The sequence below is a fragment of the Zeugodacus cucurbitae genome, chromosome 5 (assembly GCF_028554725.1).
Source record: "Zeugodacus cucurbitae isolate PBARC_wt_2022May chromosome 5, idZeuCucr1.2, whole genome shotgun sequence".
In the NCBI taxonomy this organism is placed as follows: domain Eukaryota; kingdom Metazoa; phylum Arthropoda; class Insecta; order Diptera; family Tephritidae; genus Zeugodacus; species Zeugodacus cucurbitae.
The window spans coordinates 37,000,334-37,020,750 of NC_071670.1; the positions used below are offsets into that span (position 1 = coordinate 37,000,334).

General features: G+C 33.8%; 1 protein-coding gene across 5 annotated transcripts in view; it reads right to left on the reverse strand.

The window, feature by feature from the left end:
* The window catches only part of LOC105218300 (neurobeachin), a 297,208-nt gene that overhangs the window by 231,982 nt on the left and 44,809 nt on the right, over nt 1-20,417 (reverse strand). Inside the window, exon 3 of one of the 5 annotated variants that reach the window (XM_054231153.1) lies at nt 18,211-18,359. The exons of the other annotated variants lie outside the window; for them this stretch is intronic. Coding sequence (XP_054087128.1) covers nt 18,351-18,359 — 9 coding nt within the window. The 3' untranslated portion in view covers nt 18,211-18,350. Of the gene's footprint in view, nt 1-18,210; nt 18,360-20,417 lie in introns of those variants that run through there. 5 annotated transcript variants of the gene reach the window in all.

The following is a 20,417-nucleotide window of genomic DNA, read 5'->3' on the forward strand; positions in this document are numbered from 1 at the left end:
GGTCTTAGGGAGTATCCAACATTTCTATTAGTAACTTCGAACTACTTTACAAATCCACTTGTTTACGATCTCCGCGAATTTACTGGAAACTGCAGACCGAACCAGCTTGCAAGGGAGGGTACCCTAGCAGCACTGACATTGGAGTGGATGCGGGTGGGACATCCGTGGTCCATTTGCGCTAGGCCGCTGAACAACAACCAGCATCTGTGCAGTTCCTAAGTCTTTCTGGTCTGCGACGGACCGAAAACGGTTCCTCGAACTGCTGTCTCTTATCCAATAGGTAGACATGCGGTGAGATTAGGGATCAAGACAGACGGACTCTGCCAAAGCTGCTTGGAGGAAGTCGAAGAGGAGTCATCCAAACACTTCCTTCTGCAATGTCTAATATTCGCCAGACTAAGGTAAAAATACATCGATAGGCACACCTTCGGCGAACCCAGTGAAGTGACTGAAGTCGACATAAGCCTACTTAAGAACTTTGAAACAGAGTCCAACCGCTTTGTCGTACGCTGAGGTTCTTGCGATTCGTTAAGAGTATTTGGGTACCACAAAGAATAGTCGAAGCTATTTAAGTGTGACCCTTTGCAATCGTAGAGGCTACCCCGTGCCCCAACCTAACCTAGTCATCTTTTATACAACTAAATTTGGAGCTAATTGGTACCCTATTGATATAGCCTGTTGTATGTGTCCTTGCTAAGTTTTATTGATTTATACAACAGTGCTGAGTCAGTGGCATCTATGTATACCTCTATTTCATATTCAACAGGTCTGTTAACCTCACTTCTTGATCCTTCCAATATATCTTCTCTTCGATATTCGACTTTAATTAAGTATTAAGTTTAAGTATTCGGAGGGCATTAGACTCGGTTATAATTTTTTAAGCAGATCCACCAAACTTTGATTTTGGCCATATTAAATTTGAGTGATAAGCAGAAAAAAATCGAGCTGATGGACACTGAGAAGGTAGACGGGAGGGTCTTCATGGGAATATATGATGAGCTAATAGTAGAAAATTAAAAATAAATTAACCATAAATTCCAGCGAATATATAAAAATAGCAATCAAGTTTCTATCAACACAATATTCAAATATTAAATTGCTACGTCAATCAAACTATGATTTTGATAAAAAAATAAACAAAATTCTATGAGCAATAGCTCGAAATTATGTCAACTACAGCGATTAAACATAAAAATATAAATCAATTTATTTCACATAATCAATCAAAACGCCGCAGTGGGGAGCAACGTGATTTACTAAGGAAATGAATGAATGTACTACACACATACCAATATAGAGTAGGAAGTGTATGGCTGTATGTGCCAACAATCTCAGTGTTAAGTTAAAGAAATTGAAGTGTAACCAATTTATTGAGCAAACACTGCACTTGTATTTCAGCTGAGAGTGCTGAAAGTGCGTGGGGAGCAAACCTCATCCATTATCGATATGACAATGTGTAATCAATCGCTGTGAATAGAATAAGTGAAATATGTGTAACGGAAGTTAAACATGCACTCAAACACACTTACACGCGTCTAAAAATATAATTTTGTTTGTGTACTTGGTGTATGTAAGTGAAAACATGAAATCAATATGAAAAATTGCCATTTGATAGCAATCACAGATTTCGCTTTCACATTCAAGGACGAGCAGCATTTGGTGGCGTACAAAAAGTCAAAAAATAAATACAATAACAAAATACATAGAGCACAGGCGACAATATTACAGAACGTGAGCGCAAACTTTGATGTGTCACACAATATTTTAATTTCTTTTTTCGCTCACACAAGCACAACACGTGATGCATCATCATCAATCAAACGCCGCGCGTGGGAACAAATGGTGCAAAGTTGTGCAAAGTGGCCACTTTGTAATGCAGGGAGGAATAAAACGCTTAAAACGCACTTTTTTTTGTTTTTGCTTTAATGAAAAAAATAAATATTTTGCTGTGATGTTAGATACTTGCAGAGTGAGCTACTTAAATTGAATTATTTTATATAATTCATTCGATAGGTGGCAACTATATTGGAAAATTGTATAAAATAAAAAAAAAATACTGCAATTTAAACTCCTTATATTTTAACAGCATTTTTTAATATTTTTATCAGTATTTTTTTATTTCGAATAGGTGGCAACCTTATATCAAAATATTTAGAAAACAAAACGTTTTGAAAAATTTATGATACTCTTTGTCTTTAGTTTCACGCAATTTTTTAAATCGTTATCGGTTTGACTTTCTTTATTTCGTATAGGTGGCAACTCTATATCAAAAATTAAAAAAACACTTTTGAGAAAAGTATGATATTTTTTGTCTTATACGCCATAAGCTTCAATAATTTTTTTAATATTATTCTCGTTTTCATTTTCTTTAGTAGGTGGCAACACTATTTCGAAATACAGCTAAATCCAACATTTTCTAAAAACTATCCGAAATACTTTCTTAAACACTTATTATTTTTGCATAATATTTCTAGTTCTACATATATTGTTTAAAACCTTCGGAGTGTGGCAACTCTATTTCAAACTGTTAACAAATCGAAAATTCATTGAAGTTTTTATGGTATCTTCCTTAATCTATTTATGCTTGACCTGCATTTTGCATTGTTTTGATCAGTATTATTTATTTTGAATAGGTGGCAACTCTTTTTGAAATATTTATAAATTAAAGACCCCTGGAACACTTATGAAAATAATATTTAAATGCCAGTTGTTTTATAAAATTTTATAATCTCCCATTCGTTTGACTTTTATTCGTAGGTGGCAACACTATTTTAAAATGTATCGAAATAATATTATTTTTAAAAATCTTCCTAAATGCTTTCTTGAGGCCTATATTTAATATATATATATTTTAATATTTTTAGTTTTAATTCAAAAGTAAGTGGCAACTCTATTCCAAAAAATGTCCAATTTTTCTTATGTTTTTAACACCTCTGTACCACAATTATTTTGAAATAATATTTTTGAAAATCTTCCGAAATGCTTTCTTGAGGCCTATATTTAATATATATATATTTTAATATTTTTAGTTTTAATTCAAAAGAAAGTGGCAACACTATTCCAAAAAATGTCCAATTTTTCTAATGTTTTAACTCCTCTGTACCACAATTATTTTGAAATAATTTTCGAACAAATAACATTTTCATTTTTTATCTCCAAACCGTTTTCCTGTTCCATCTTAATGGCAACTACTGAGAGAATACCCTAGACACCTTTATATTCCTATACTAAATATTATTATCCTCAATGCCATCAAAAGTGAAAAAATTACACTAATAATACAATTAAGAAGCAATTTCGCGATAAGCAACGCCCCCATATGTTGTGCGCCTAAATGCATGCTACGCATAAAAGATAAACACAACACGTTTGCTACTCAATAAAACTTAATACCACCTTGTGCTGCCCACACCGACAAGGCGAGCGAAAAGAAAATCCATCTGCCAACGGACCAGTTCATCTTTCTCATTTAACGGTGCAAGCAAAGGCCACGTGCGAAGAATCACTTCGCAGTAGAAGCGAAATTGTGTAGGCGCCATGGCGTACAGCGTGCCGGGAGGGATTAAGCTTAGCTACATTCCCGACGCCACAATTGGCGCAATCTGTTCAAGATGCCACTGCATATAGTTACGCTCCCTCTTTCTCACTGTCTCAGCCATTTTCCGTTATTTTTCCTCACACGCTATCGCTCTCTCTCTCTCTCATTCTCTTTTTCACTAAAGTACTTTTCACTTAAAGCCTCATTAACGTAATTTATTATAATTTACTTAAAGTAAAAAGAAAGCAAAAAAAAGTGAAAAGAGAGTAAAGGCGAAAAGCCCGATTACTTAATATCGCCGTGGCGTTGCTGTAGCAGTGTCCGCGAAGTCATGTAACAGCATAGCTGAGAGCAAAGCTTGTCCAGGTGATAAATGAGCTTGTAACAGCTTCGACTTTTTTGCCCTCCCGCGCTATACCGGCGGTCTTCGTAGCAGCTACTTTCGTGCATCCTTCCTCATTTACCGTTCGCTTTTTTGTTCGGGTGTTTGTGTGCTTGCTACTTTCTAGTGATTACGGTAAATGATAATGTATTAAGCGTTACCGAGTAATTATTGTGTATTTACACGCAGAATGTGAACCTTCGTAATTTTCGTATAAACTTATAGTGGTTTTTGGCGGCCGGCAGTGGGTACAATATTTCCACATTCATTTTCGCAAATATGCCGCCTAATTGTGTGCTTTACTTTTTATCGATTGTGCGTTACCGGTTTTGAACAGCGATTTGAGTATACCCTTTTTAACGAGAAAAATTTAAAGGTATTGGGTTCATATTTACATATTTTATTATAAACCTGAGGAGAATTTTAGAAAGTTTCATCTTGTGAACAATTGTGATGACCGATAGCACTATCGATAGCATTATTATCAAATCCAATATCTAAATTGACGTTACGATAGGTATTTGATTTTCGATGTGATGAGAGGATAGTATCGATAAATTTATGCTTATAGCCCAAGATTTATTAAAATTGTTAATAGTTAATAAGTCAGCTGAGATCGGAAGGAAACTGATATCATACAGTATACGAAATTGACGTCTATTAAGATTTAAGAGATCCATGGTATCCAGTGAAGAATTTTTGCCGGGTATTTAGTTAAGAATATTATATATTTATAAGGATAAAATAATGTTAGAGAATTTCTACGACGGGTAATATATTCCCGTTACTCGATTTGTTCGCATTAAGAGAGTATGGCTTGAAGTTTCTTTCACCTTTAGCCTCAACAAACATTATTAATGATAATCCAAAATCCACCTGTACTATATTGGCTCATTTCAGTTTTTTAATATATATATATACCTAATGTATCTTATGTTAAATTCCCGAATGTGATTAAATTTAAAATATTACTAATATTCGACGTGAGAATTTTAAGCCCTTTATTTTCTTTCCAACTTAGTAATAACGTATTATCAAACTCATCAGTAATTTGGATACTACTTAAAACACAACTAGTTTACTCAATTATTTATAATGAAAACAGGTTAATAGTTTGACCATTGAGCAAATTATATGAGGTCCTTAAAATGGATATTAAATTTGAAATCAGAAGTGATGATCAGTGAAACTTTATATGACAGCACTAGATATCACTTTTGGTATTGATAAGTGTATTATAGGGGCTCCGTTTCTGTTACTTTGAGAGTCATGTTTTTGAAATTGTCGCGCCAAAGTAAATGGAAAGGCTCTGATAATAGTTCTACTGTAGACTCAACAACCATCAAAGGAGCTGAGTTCTGCCAATTACAGCAAAAAGTGTGAAGAAGGAGAAATGAAGAAAATGCTGTCAGCATTTAGTTTTCAGCATTTCGAAAAAACAAGTGAAGAGTTTAGGAAGTATGTCTATCGACCCTAATATATAATATTGACTCCGATCTATGGGTTACCAATTAGAACTGAGGGATAGTAAGCCATTACGCTTTGCCAATGCTGATTGGTTGTTTTATTCAAATTGTTCTATCAAGCAAATCATTTAGAATCACTCTTAAGAACAAATTATTTTTAGTTTTAGATACAAAATTTTAGAGTGTAGGAATGAAGGCTGAACCTTAATATTTTAACTGAAGACTTCGATTAGATTAAGTGATTTAAAATACAGAGAACACAGGTGGTTTTATGTTTGATGATAAGACGAACTCAAAAATAACACTTCTCACCAATACTGCCATCGTGGACAAGATACATGCAGAATGCGTTCCAACAACAGTCAGTTTTACATAAACGGCAAAATCGAACTTCGAAACCAAATATTTCGATTTTGGAGGACAACTTCGTAAATCGGAGAATGCACTTTTTACTTATGTCTCAAGCTCCCGGAAACACTTTGTTTTATTTGGTCTAATACCCAGCCGAGTGTTGTACAATGTTATGGAGCGGAACTAGACTTATATCTGACAAAAAAACAGCCTAATTGACAGCAATCTTTAAAATTATTTGAGAATGGGTTTTTGACAGAACAATCACAATAAAAAATCTGAAAACAGCAACATTATTATTGAATATTATTTTTATAATTTCTTTAAAGAAACAAATATGTCAGTCTTCTCCTTCAATATATTTTTAACCGTTTAACCTTTTTAATGACATAGGTTTGCCATTTATTTACAAAAGCCTAAATGATTTAACTTTCGAATTGATTTCCGCTCCAATTACCATATAAAATCAACAACAAACAGTGTATTATGAAAACTAATAAAAAAATCGCATGCGATAAATTTATTACGGCCGAATAAAAATCAACATTTGAATGTAGATAATACAGAAAAATCTCATTTAAAATCAATATGATCTATTGACTTTCGAGACAAATATTTATGCAAACAAATGCCGTTGAGCTTAAAAGCTACAAAGCACACACACAAACCAACAAAATTTAACTGCAGCGAAAGTGTCAAAAATTTCGCACACACGCATGCAAATGTTGGTTGGTGTAAATAATATATGCAATTGTTTGAGTGTATGTGTGTGTATGTGTGTGTATGTGTGCGGCATGACGCAGTTAAGATATTTGCAAATATTTGGGTAAACTAAAAGCGAGACAAACGAGCAAACAAACAAACACACACACACACATACATAGACACATTGAAAGGCAAACAAACGAACGGTCATAGCGAAAGCGACAGCCAACAAATGGCATAGCTATGGCTGCCTGGCAGCTCGTAAATACATCGTTCAGCTCGTAAATAAATAAACGATGTAGGGAAAGGACATAAAACAACAGCAACGACAACGACAATAACAGCAGCAACAATGAAACGCAAAAATCGAGAATAATTGTAGAAAAGTGGCATGATAGACGGAATCTACGAATAAATGTGCGAATGTAGGAAACGCACAAATATGCGTGAATCAGCAGAAAAAAGGTGGCAAGGCTATGCGCAGGCGAAGTAAGCAAGGGATGTTGGGTGGACCACTTACATGCATACTCAAAGGCGCCAAGGGCGTTTGCTAGAAGAAGGGCACACTCATATATATATATATGTATTAAAATACATATATATGTGTGTGTGTCTCTGTGTTCATCTCGTGATATAAATAAGATTTCGAAAATGATTTGGAGTAAAATAACCGAAAAAGCGATTTGCATATAAATGACAAAGAAAACGGAAATAAGACAGCGAATGCTAGTTGAATCGGATGTCCTTCGTAGGAAGGATGTAGAATTTCGCATGAATTGAGTGTAAAATCAACAGATATGGGTGAAATGAACGTAAACCTATAGGAAAACAAAAAGCTACAATGTATTGAGTAGACACTCACATATATAGTATATATTAAATATAGATGTGTATGTGTATGTAGAAGTCAACAAATGTGGAAGTAGAGTGTCAAAAAGCATCGAAATGACAATGCCAAAGATATTTATGACTGCAGCTGTTGATTTGTGAACACCTGCATTGGTAGTTAAAGGTGTGTAGAATATACTGTCGTTTGCTACTAAGCTGATTACATTTTTCAAACCTAAAGTTAGTTAGAAATGTTTTATGAAAAATCTCTATCAGAAGAAAGAGATATTTTTGTCTCTCCGTGCTGCTTGCAAATGAACGCTACAAATGAAATTATTCAGCATTTATCAATAAAGTGTTTAATTTGCTGAGCTACTGAACAGTGTAGATAATTCTAGAAATATGAGCTTAGAGATAAAAACTGGTATAAATTAGTTAGGTTTCACTAAGAGCTCTCTTCCACAGCTGTAAGGCAAAACGCTTGCCAGCAAAGCATTGCTTTATCTGAATGACAATTGAGGCTCCAACAGATTTCAGAACTTCTCAAGAATCCCATAAATTTTCATGAGAACAGTAATTTCATTCAATCTGTTATAAAGATTAACATTCAGCAACAAAACCATCCTCATCCAGAATCTCTTCGATTTTCTTGAAAATATTCGATCCTCAAGAGTTCATTATGAACCAAAACCATATTTGAGCCATATGAGGTCCATCCCTGTACCTTTGGGTATGATTAATAAGAAATACTCTTATTCAATATCAGATTCATGAAGTAAAAGTCCAATTTTCACCAAAAAGAAGTAATTTTTTCATAAATTTGGACAACCTAAACCCAGAGAAGGTGAAGGTCGATAGGTAAAGAGTCGAATATTCAAGATAGAATATCTAAAAACAGATAATCGGTACTTTAACCGATTCATAATTATTGAAACGAAATATGTAGAGCCTTTTAGAACCAGTTGTCATCTCAAAGAGAATATTTCTGTATAAAAAACATATTTCGGGAAGAACCAGGGAAGTTCTAGAGCTCAACAATCGAATCAAGAATGAGAATAAAAAGGGGTTTTTCAATAGGAACGCTACAAAAGGAGACCAATAAGGATAGCAAACGACGCCATATTTTTTCCTGCTTATTTCTTTTCAGTAAGGTTTGCAATTTCATCATGGAAAGATATACGATCCAACGAGTCGAAATTATTAAAAATTACTACAGAAATTTGAAGTCAGTGGCCTCAACTTTAAGAGCGTTATGTCCAATATATGGTCGTCATAATCGTCCTGTCATATCAACAATTAAGCGTCTAGTGGAAAAGTTTTAATACACAGGCTCAGTACAAAATGTTGCCAAATCAGTGTCTCACATGTCGTTCTCAAGCGTTGGGCATCTCTGCGACGTCGACATCCTTACAAGATCTAATTGATGCAAGAACTGAAGCCGCTTGGCCTCCAGAATCGTCGTATGTTCGTGAATTGACCGACCGATTTATGCTTAAAACCCGTCGAAAATTGGATTCAACGTCTGGACTACTGCAAGCGTGCCTGTGGGGGACATGCAAATGAAATCGAGTTCCATGCAAAGTCTCTCCTCAATTATTAGCCTTTTACTACTCCCACGGACGGAAAATTCGACAAATTTGAAAATCAAGTGCAGCATATTCTGCTGATTTCCCAATCAACTCAATACCAATAAAAGTCGATTTAAATTTTAATATTTTATAACCAATAAAATGCCAAATCTCTTCTCAAAGACATGTCAAATCTACAAATAACTTGTGAAGTAAAAATTTCATTTTATTTTAAATGCGATGGCCTTCCAAGAAAGCAACAAAGAAAAGCATATAGCAATTCAAATGAAAGCATAAAGAAAATATGTAAGATAATAGCCACTAAAGCACTTGATAGGCATACCTTGGAATATAAAAAAATATCAAAAATAAAAAAAAAATTCAAATATGTCTTTCTTCAAGATAAAATAACAATGACTTGTGGGTTACTTAACCAAAGAAAACTCGCCACAACTGAGGCGACCAAACAAAATGGTCAAATTGCTGATAAAAACTCCAGCACGTGTATGTGTGTGTGTGTGTGTACTAGTGAAGGTGGACAAGGAAATATAATAAAACACAAGAAAATCTACGGTGAAATGACAGATTTTATCAAAACGCACGCGTGTGCTTGTGTTTGTAAGTTTGGGCATGACAGTTATTGTTTACTCGTGGGTAGGTTGTAAATACATATGTGTGGACTGAGATGAGATATAAAAATATATATAAATACATAAAAAAGTACTCGCACGAGTAATAAAAGTAAATATTTTCATATGTGAAGAATCGTGTCGTCGACACGTGTGTGCACTTCATGTGGCAAAATTGGCAAAGCAAAAGGTATTTATAGCTCTAGCGAGAATATTAGCTGACAAGCTGGTCGTCAAAGCAGGACAACAAAGTAAGTCAAAACAAAATTAAGAAAGAAAGATTTAACAAATTTGTTCGAGAAAAAACGAATATTTTCAGAGACATGATATACAAAGGACCTGCGAGATATGTACATTTTTCAATGAATATTTTCATTAAAGTTACAGTAACAAATACATGAAATACTCAACAAAAAGTAACTGTATAAGCAAGAAATAAAATTAATTACATTCCATATCGCCTACTGAGCTTGTATATACTCAGGCATAAGCCTGAAATTGAACACTAATTGTACATAATTCAAGTAAATAACTGCACTTTACACAGACATTGTTTGTCTTGTTGTTGTATTTGTTACTTGTTAGTATATTAATTTTATTATAACTTGCTCTCCAGCTATTTACGCTGTAGGCATATGCAAAAGCTGTTACAGTGGTGGGCAGATAAATAGTATGCCAATTCAAAATATTATTTTTTTAGATTTTAATATTTTTTATGAAATTATTATTTACATTTTGGATTTCAGGAATTTTTTTGCAGAAAATTTTTTGAGAATTCAGTATGCACAAATAAAAAGGCTTTTTATAAAAGTCCAGATTTTCCGAATATAAATTCTGCATAATTACCCCAGAATTAAATAATTTACTACTTTTCACTAGTAGGCACATAAATTTGAAAGTTTTATTGTTTTTAGGAACTTAATTTTTATTTTTTATTTAAAAAAAATATTTTGAAAATCTTTAAACACTTCGGAGGCAGCTTAAAGCTTCGAGAGTCGTTAATTAGGGGTCATCCATAAATTACGTCACACCTTGAAGGGGGGGAGAGTATCATTCAGAAGTGACATTGTGTGACAAGGGACAGGGGGGTCAAAAACTTTGTGACATTACATTTCAAAATTTAGGGCAATATCGTGAGTTCAAAATGTGACAACTTGTGACAAGAAGGGGGGAGGGGTGAAAAAGTCCTTAAATTCGTGTGACGTAATTTATGGATGGCCGCTTAATATTGTAACACAAACGCCTGTTACAAATCTTACAAAAGCTCGACGAAAAATTGTCAATGGGTTTTAGAATACTGATGTTATATATACAGACTTTAGTAAAGCATTCGATAGAGTAAACCACTCAATTCTTTTGCAAAAACTGAATCTTCTTGGTTTTCAACCAAGACTTCTTGAATGGGTATCCTCATATCTTACTAACAGAAAACAACAAGTTTTATTTAATAATACATTATCCGATTCAATTAGTGTCACTTCAGGGGTTCCACAGGGTAGTCTTCTCGGCCCGATTCTGTTCTTGTTGTTCATCAATGATATACCTTCTGTAATTAAGTTTTCAGAAATTTTATTATATGCGGATGATGTAAAACTTTTTAAATCATATACTTCTCATAACGAAAGGACTGATTTGCAATCGGATTTAAATAATTTAGTTACTTGGTGTCATAAAAATGATATGCCACTGAATCTTAAAAAATATAAAACGATGTGCTTTTCCCGTAGAACTGTTGATCTTTCTCCCTATGTAATAAATAACTTCAGTTTAGAGCAAGTTTTTGGCTTTGTTGATTTAGGAGTTACTATGGACCTTAAACTAAATTTTAATTCTCATGTAAATTCAATTGTCTTAAAAGCTAAAGGTGCTCTTAGCTTTGTTAAACGTTGGTCTAAAGAATTTAGTGATCCGTATATTACTAAAATTCTTTTTACAACATTGGTAAGGCCTATATTGGAGTATGGTTCTGTGGTATGGAATCCTAGATATCAATCCCATTCTGATAAGCTTGAGTCCGTTCAAAAACAATTTCTACTATTTGCTTTAGGCCACTTACATTGGGATTCTAGATTAAATCTTCCCCCGTATACTAGTCGTTTAAAACTTATAAATCTACCTACACTCACTAGTCGCAGAGAAATGCTAGGTATAATATTCCTAGTAAAACTTCTGAATGGTTTAGTTTGTAGTTCATTCCTTTTGTCGGATATTAAGTTTAATGTCCCATTTCGTTCATCTATGCAGTTTAGACCATTACTTCTAAAATCGTCTAGAACAAATTATGAGTTAAATGAACCATTCCGCCGAATATGTCACGATTTTAATTCTCATTCCAGCACATTTGATCCATCTGACTCAATATTTAGCATCAAAATATTCAACGAAGTGCTACTACTACTTTTCATAAATTTGTTTTCAAAGTCTCAGCAAAAGAAACTTTACTTTTCACCTTCAGCTCTTTGTATGCCATTTCTATACCCACCACTGTACATCCGTGTGTACATATATCCTCACTCAATGTAAACTGGCCATATTTTGGGCGACAAAACAAATTCAATTAGACCAGAGGTTATGCAGTTTGCAGCATGTAAATAGAATACAACAAATTTTTAACAACAATAAATCAATAACACTAACACTGTTTGCCATTTTCATTAAATTGACTGCCGATATGAGTAATTACACGAATATTACCTTGACTGAATATCCTTCGAAAACTTTAACTTAATAAAATGCAAACAAACTAACATAAATGTATATCCACAGTTATGCGGTCCTTGTAGGAAAATAGTAACAGTGTGAAGACTTCAGAGTAGTCACTTTGTAACTAGCTTTAGAGTAACCTTTAGCCTCAGTGGTAGCTTTTTTAGGTGTGTACTACGAATTATTGAGGGTTAAAATATAATACACACCTTGCAGGGGATTTAAATGCATATTAGTCTTTCTTGCACCAGTCTTTACTATGAGACAAAATAATGAAACTATAATTTTCAGAATTTGTAGCTATAGCATACCTTTAGGCGCACTGTATTAATACCTTCACTATATATGTATATATATCTACTTATTTTCAATTCTTCCACCGTTTTTGTGTCGCCTTACAGTTGACCACCACCCCGACCGTTGTCGACACAACACTGTACACTTCGCTTAACTGCCAAGCAAGCATTGCCTACATTTAGGCGCCGTTGACATTAAGTTACTTGTCATCTCTGTATTTGGAGCTCGGCTGCTCGGACGTCGACGACATTGATGTGACGGCTGAGCGACTTAATTAATGTTTATTGTGTTGTTGACTTTGTTTACCATTAGTATTTGCCAGCTATGCGCCGGCATAGCTTTTGTTATTTCTCATTTAGGTTAATTTTATTATGGGGAATTTGTTTCATTTCAGGTTTATTAAAGTTGACGTTGTCAGCGGCTAGTTCTCACGGGTATTTTTTGCTTATCATGCTGCGCTCCTTTTGTAATAACGGATATGCTTAATAACAGTCGCTTCCGTAATGTTCGTTAGTTAGGGGGGCTTCACGCTGCAGGAGCGTAATTGAAATGGTGAGATAATGAAATTTAAAAATGCTGACATTTGATACGGAAACTCATGTTTCTTGACCACTTAATTTCAATTAAACATAAAAATATAAATGTAAAAATAATAACAGGGACATGTTTCAGTAACAATTAGAGCCTGACAGAGAATTACTAATTTCACTTAATCCAGTTTCAGTAGCAGCTACAAAGACTATTGGGACACTAGAAAACTAGCACAATGTGACTAACACTTTCTACAACAAAAAGTGCAAAAAAATATTGTAAAATTCCACTCACTTGGCTGCAAATATATTGTTCACACTACAACAGTTACAACACATTTCATGGCACTACTTATCATCGCTACTATGAAATGGACAAGGTAAATGATACGTAGTGGAAGAAAATAAAAAGAAAAGTGGAGCAAAAATACGAGTTTGCATTTGCAACAGTATCTGTAAAAGTCATAAATTGTGTTGCATACAAATGAGCAGCTGTAAACTTCGGCGCCCGCACGCCTTCAAGTATGCAACACAATATGAAATGCGAGTGTTGGTTAAAGAATAAAGAAGAACAAGCACAAAAGCACTACAATGGCAGACGAAACTAATAGTTTTCAATGAAGTGGAGCAAATTTATGAATTTCATTTGAGTTTTTTAAGATTAGCAAGGAATAATAAATAAATATGAGAATTAAGACACGCAAAGTGTTGAGTTGGATTTGGCGCTTAAGGATGGATTTTGTAAGTTTCTTTTCAAAAGTAGAAGTTTTATATTAAAGTCGAAGAGGATTAACGGTTGATTAAGAGCGCAATATCGTAACTGATGCTTGGGAAGTACGTAGCTAAGATATTTAAGTTCTGACTCTCGAATATAAAAATAGCTTAAAGCTAGTCTCTATATAAAGTTTCCCTGAACTAATATTTAATCGGATAAGATCTTTTTTGAAACATTTCCTTCCAAAAATTCTCACGATTTTGAAAATAATGGAAATGGGATGGCAACACCTTTTTAAAGAACTAAACGTTTAAAGTGCTTTATTGCTTCGAACAACTTTAAAATCCGACTTGTGTGGGTACCGGTCACCGCGGAATCGCTGGAAACTGCAAAGTGGATCAACTTGCAAGAGAGGGCATCCTAGCAAAATTGGCGCCGGAGTGCAAACGTGTGGACAGTCCGTGGTATTTGAGTGAGATCGCCAAGTGCTGGAGAACAATCAGCACCTGCTCAGTAAGGCTCATCTCTCCGCGATCACTGGAGTAATTACTGGTCATTGCCACACGCGATGAGGCTAGGGATCATGTCAGACGCTAGTTGTTTGGAGGAAGGCGAAGAGGAATCGTCCAAGCACTTCCTCCTTCAATGTCCAGCATTCGCCAGACTTAGGTTAAAGCACCTCGGTAGGCATATTTTCTGCGAACCCAGCTAAGTGACTGGAATCGACATTAGCCGACTTAAGAACTTTATTATTGAGTTTAAGAGCTTCGTCGCAACAAAAAGGTATTAGTGATCCGTTAGGAGTTTTTCCGGGTGTCACAATGGTCAGTCGAATCTGTCTCAGTGAGATTATCTGCATTTGCGGAGATCTACCCCTTAACCTAACCTAAACTAAGGGCTTTGTGGACCTTTAATATAAAGATTTGTGTCTTAAAATAATTTACTATTTCAGCTACTTCCAAAACAAATTTTATGTAGTCGTTGTTGTATTTTTAAGCTACTGTGGGGTGTTACAGAGTAAAAGAACGGTATATGCATATCCTCAAAATATTAATCGAACCACACATGTATAGCCCGAAGTCGTCATTTCGAATTAACCAATTACAATTACACACGTATTTACATGGGATTAAATTATTTGTACTTTCGAGATCGTGTTGCCACCTCCCGATTTCACCGCAATATGCTGGTGAGGCATTTTTACTGCGTTCGAAGTATTTACCGCAAACACATTGCAATTTAAATGCGGTACTAATGATGTCGATTGTTTGCTTCAATTTTTTTTCGCTCAATAAATACACACCTACGCAGTTACAAAATTTTTTTTTTTATATTTCGCGCTTTATCGAACATTCGCCGCCAGGTGTGTGGGGGTGTACAGTGCGGATTGTGTACGCTTGCGGTTAAATTGATAATGTAGGCATCATTATATATTGAAATATGAATGAATACATATATGTTTTTGTTATTATTGTTGTTGTGGTTGTATTTAATTTATTCGAGAATGGCGAAATTAAAATCGTTTAATTTAATTTCAGCTCGCTTTTAATGTTTATTTAATAATATTTTAAAATTTATGAAGCACAAAAGCGGTGAGATAAAAGTGGATTTGAGTATTTTGGGAAGTGAGGGGGAGGTCCTAGTAATCATTGCTTCTAGATAAATCCGCTATAGCAAAGGCGAGAGAAGTGTTTTCATAGATTTAATGTAGAATGTCTAAGTCTAATAGGCTTTTCGCACAGCCAAATTAATTGCTCAATTAAAATTTTAATTTAGAAATCAGTTTTTGCCCTTCGCACTGCCGGCTACTCGATAATCGATCTGCTGTTATACATTTTTGTTTTTACTTTTCATAAGAAGTTGATAAGTTCCAAGAGCTAATTGCGATTTTATTATTTATTTCCTACAGCGATGTCTACCGTCGAGTAGTATTACTGTAATTTTATTGAAAAATCAACTCTCGATTAAAAATTAATGTAGCAAAATTAGCTGTTTATTTTGTATGACAAATCGATCTAAATTAGCGCTTTAATCGAGCAAAGGCCATTTGATCAATCAACTCCTGTGCGAAAAGGCTATAAGTGTCTTTAACTGAAAAATTCTAACAGTCTGCTCAGATCACAGAATTAAAGTAAATTAAAGAAAAAACAACTTCCAGCAACTTACTCCCCATTGCATTATCTAACCTCACTTCTGTAATGCTGCGGTAATTTTGACACTATCGCATTAACCTCCTTTTTGAGTATTCATAATCTGCGATGCGCTGCGATTTCCTTAACAACTCCAGCAAAGTTGGTCGAAATCTTGCCAAGTAAAACTAACAAAACGGAAACTACGTACAAACTAGCGTAAACGCCAAACTGTCAGACCAACAGGCAGCAGGCAGAAAGCAACGTCAGCCAAGGCACAAAGCAAACTTTGCAGTAGAGACGCTTAAAGCGCCCAATATAAAATAACAGTAAAAGGAATCAGAAGCAGTGAATTTTTCAAAAGTGCAGAAGTTCATGCAAAGTCAGCATATTAAACGCAGCGCAAAAATTAGCTAAAAAAAGCTGAGATACGTATATAATATGTATGTATTCAGTTTCTATTATGGGTGTCTTAAAATAACCAAAGTGCTGGTTTGAAGGTCTGTACGCACTCACAGCACTAGCATTTTTATCTCAGCCATTAATCAATGAATCTGCAAGGTAGCAAAGTTGGTAGCACACTGGCAAGGCTGACGCTTATACTATAATACATTGTAGCAAGTGTCATTGCTGAAGAGTGGTTCGGAGATGGATTTTGTAGCGGCTTATGGAAATTTACAGTTTTTTATGAGAGAAAAATGTTAACGGACGTTGACGGATTTATGTTGAGATTTACCAACAATTTATTTGACAATTTTATGTTGACAACGGTAAATTTGGCGTTGAAATATTTTTTTAAACTTATAATGAATATTGGTTGATCGATTGAAAATAAGGTTTGGTTAAAAATAAGCTATACTGAGTTAAGGTTTCATTAAAGTAAAAATAAAGTTATATTAAGTCATTTTAAGCTAGACATATCACTACTTTTTTAAAAGGTTAAATTAAGTTAAGTTACGTTACGTAAAGTTGTGTATATAAAACAAAAATTTTGAATTTACAATTATTTAAAGATAAAATAAAATAAAAGAAATAAACGCAATATCTATCCACAGAGCCATTATTCAAAATGGGTAAAATCAAATTTTAAGTCATTTCGGATATCAATAAGTTAAGTTATGTTAAGTTATGGTTTTATTATAGTAAAATGTTATGTTCAATTATTTCCAGATTTGATAAAATAATTTTATATGTTAAGTTTACTTACGTTACGTTAAATTTGAATAAGTTATATTACGTTAAGTTATGTAAAACTAAAATTTAGAATTATTTAAAGAAATAATAAAATAAAAGAAATAAACCAAATATTTCTCCACAGAGCCATTATTCAAAATTTAAGTAATTTCGCATATCAATAAGTTAATTTAAGTTATGTTATGGTTTTATTATAGTAAAATGTTATGTTAAATTATTTCCAGATTTACTAAAATAATTTTATAAGTTAAGTTTACTTTCGTTACGTTAAGTTTAAATAAGTTATGTTATGTTACGGTAAGTTATGTAAAACTAAAATTTAGAATTTACAATTATTTTTGAGAAAAAAATTTAATTCTGGTTTAAAAATCAAATTTTGTTGTATTTGATGATTAACTTATTTTCAAATTTGAAAGATGTTGTTTGATTTAAAAAAAAAATTATAATTTTTCGATCAAATATTTTAATAAACTGAAATAAACCAAATTTATTTCAGGTGAAAAGTCAATACTACAAACGAGTTAAATCTAATACTGAATGATTTAAATTATGTAAAACAACAATTTTGAATTTGAAATAAGTTTTGGGTAAAAAATAATATTATGCTTATGAATTTCATTGTATTTAATAATTATCTTATTATTGATCTTTACCTGGCTTAAGGATAAGTTATGCTGTGCTAAGTTATGAGGATATTTATGAATTTTATGTTAAGTTCATTTAATCTATATTATTACTTTCTCAAGATGTCAAATTATATTAAGTGATAAGTTAAGTTACGTTACGTAAAGTTATGTAAAACAACAATTTTTCAAAATTTGTTAGAGTAAAAAAATTAAATTATGGTTATAAATTCTGTTGTATTTGATGGTTATCTTATTATTGAATCGTCTTTTGATCTTTACCTCGCTTAAAAATGTGTTAAGATATGGTAAGCTATGGGGATATTTCCGTAATATAAATGCTATGTTAAGTTTATTTGAACTGTATTATTACTATTTCAAGAAGTTAAGTTATATAAAGTTATAAGTTACGTTAAGTTGAAATAAATTAAGTTATGTTAAGTTAAGAATATTTATGTTATGTTAAGTTCATTTAAGTAATATTATTATTTTGTTGAGAAGTAAAGTTATGTTAAATTATAAGTTACTTAAGTTACGTTAAGTTAAGTTATGTTATGTTATGTTATATTATGTTAAGTTAAGTAATTTAAAATAAAGTTGAATAAAAAATTAAAAAATATTTTAAATGATTGTACTTATCTTTACTTTTGCTTCTAACATAAGCTCAGTACCGTATATATTGAGTTCATCAGTTAACTTACCTGAAAAGAGAGTGAAAGAAAACAGAATAATATTAGTGTCAAACGAAAAACTTGCAAAGCATTAAGTTACTACACAATTTAGCACTAAATTGAACCACAAGAAAGTGCACGAAAAACTCTGTAGAGCAGCAACAATACAAGTAAATGAATATTCAGATATTCCATTTAAATATTTTTAATAAAAATTTCAACGCGCCACGCACGAGCATGAGCAAATATTTATTGCATTTCGTTGTGCAAATTTTTTCGCAATGCCACAAAACAAAAACGGAGAATTCCGGTACGAAATTTGGAGAAGAATGTAGGCGAAGGGTTAGGGGAGGGGAGAGTAATGGGTGAGTGTCAGTATGTGTGTGTAACGCCACAGCGATAACGTTGAAATTGTTGCCCTTCTGACAGCAATGCGGACAATGTTGTGCGCTTGCAAGCATACTTTACGGCACCAAAAAGCGCTTAAAAGCGCCGAACGAGGAGGGTGCGGAGTAAATTGCGCCAACCAAGATATCAGCAATGGACTATGGCCAAAATACAAATAAGCAAATATTACTATTTATTTGGCTTGTTGTTGTTGCAATTGTGTTATACATTTTTTTTTGTTTTTATTTTTTGGTGAATTTTTGGTTGGTTATTGTTGCTGTTGGACACAGCCAGTGAGGTTGGTTATTTGCGCCGTTTGTTTGCGCTGCTGTCTCGCGGTTCGTTGTTATCGCGCGGCTTGCAACTGTTATTGTTCTTGTGGTTGTTGGTTGTTGGCTGTTGGCTGTTGCACTTTTCATTAATGCCCGAACCGAGCGTCGGAGAGTGGAACTTTTGTATGGCAGTTTATGAATGCGAGCGCAATGTGAGCCATGTATATGTGTGTCTGTATGCGTGTTTACCGCGCATGTTGCATGCACTTTTGTCCATTTCGCGTCGCGCTGCCACACTCATATCTGACCACTCAGCCTGGCCCATTTATCATGCAGCATAATACCCATGAATAATTCATACAAATTGCAATGACAGTGAAAGCGCGAGCACACGAGCAAACCCGAAATGCAAACACAACAGCGAATCAGCGTGTATTACATACAAGTACAGCAGCGCGCATATTAATATGTACACACACACACAGAGCCACACTGACATGTGGCGTGAAAGACAAAGCTGCGGCCACAAACACCAGTGTGACACAAATGAGGCGCCACACTGGCTTACGTAAGGCAGGCAATCAGGTCGCACGGAAAATGTCGCACGAAGTTTCGGTGTGCTGGACACGAGTGGAGAGAGAATGAAGCGCGTGCATTCAAAAGCCGCGCAAATAAGTTGTGAAAAATGGTGCGCCTCGGAAAAGGCAAATGAAAATAAATTCTCTGACAACAAACCACAGCAGTGTCACAGATTTTGTTGGCACCGCGAGTGCAGAAAAACAAAATTTATTTTAATATTATTTCTTTCTTTTTTTTAATTTTAAGTAAATCTCAACGCCACAGCGCTAGCTGATGTCATTTAATTTTAAAACTTGCGACAGTTATTGATATTTTTTTTATATTTGCAACTTGCTTTTTGCTGATATTCTTTTTGTTGTATTTTTTCATGCAGTTTTAATAATTTATTACCACCCATCATTGCTCTGTGTCGCCTTACTCGCGTGAAAATGTGCGCATAAAGCAAACTCATTGCGTTCGCTACAAACTAAAGTATAAATCATTTACTGTGTTTGAGTTGCGCAAATCCATTTCAGTGAAATATTTGAAATATATTCATGAAATTTTGTGCGCTGACGCATAAATCCAGTAGAATCCCAGGACATTTTTATTAAACAAGCTCATTTTTTTGTTGTGGCAAACTTTTTTTAGCTTATGGCTCAACTCAAATAATAACGATAATAGTCTACAAATCAAAAAATCTACAAAACTTGCATACAATTTGACCAATTTTGTTTCGCTTAGTCCACAATAACTTTTATCTCAATATGGGTAAAATCCCCAAACAAATAACGTAGCTAATTTATGGACATTTAACTTTTTATCAATTCCGGTGGCAAGGTCTATACGATATTTTTTAATTTTCATTGTT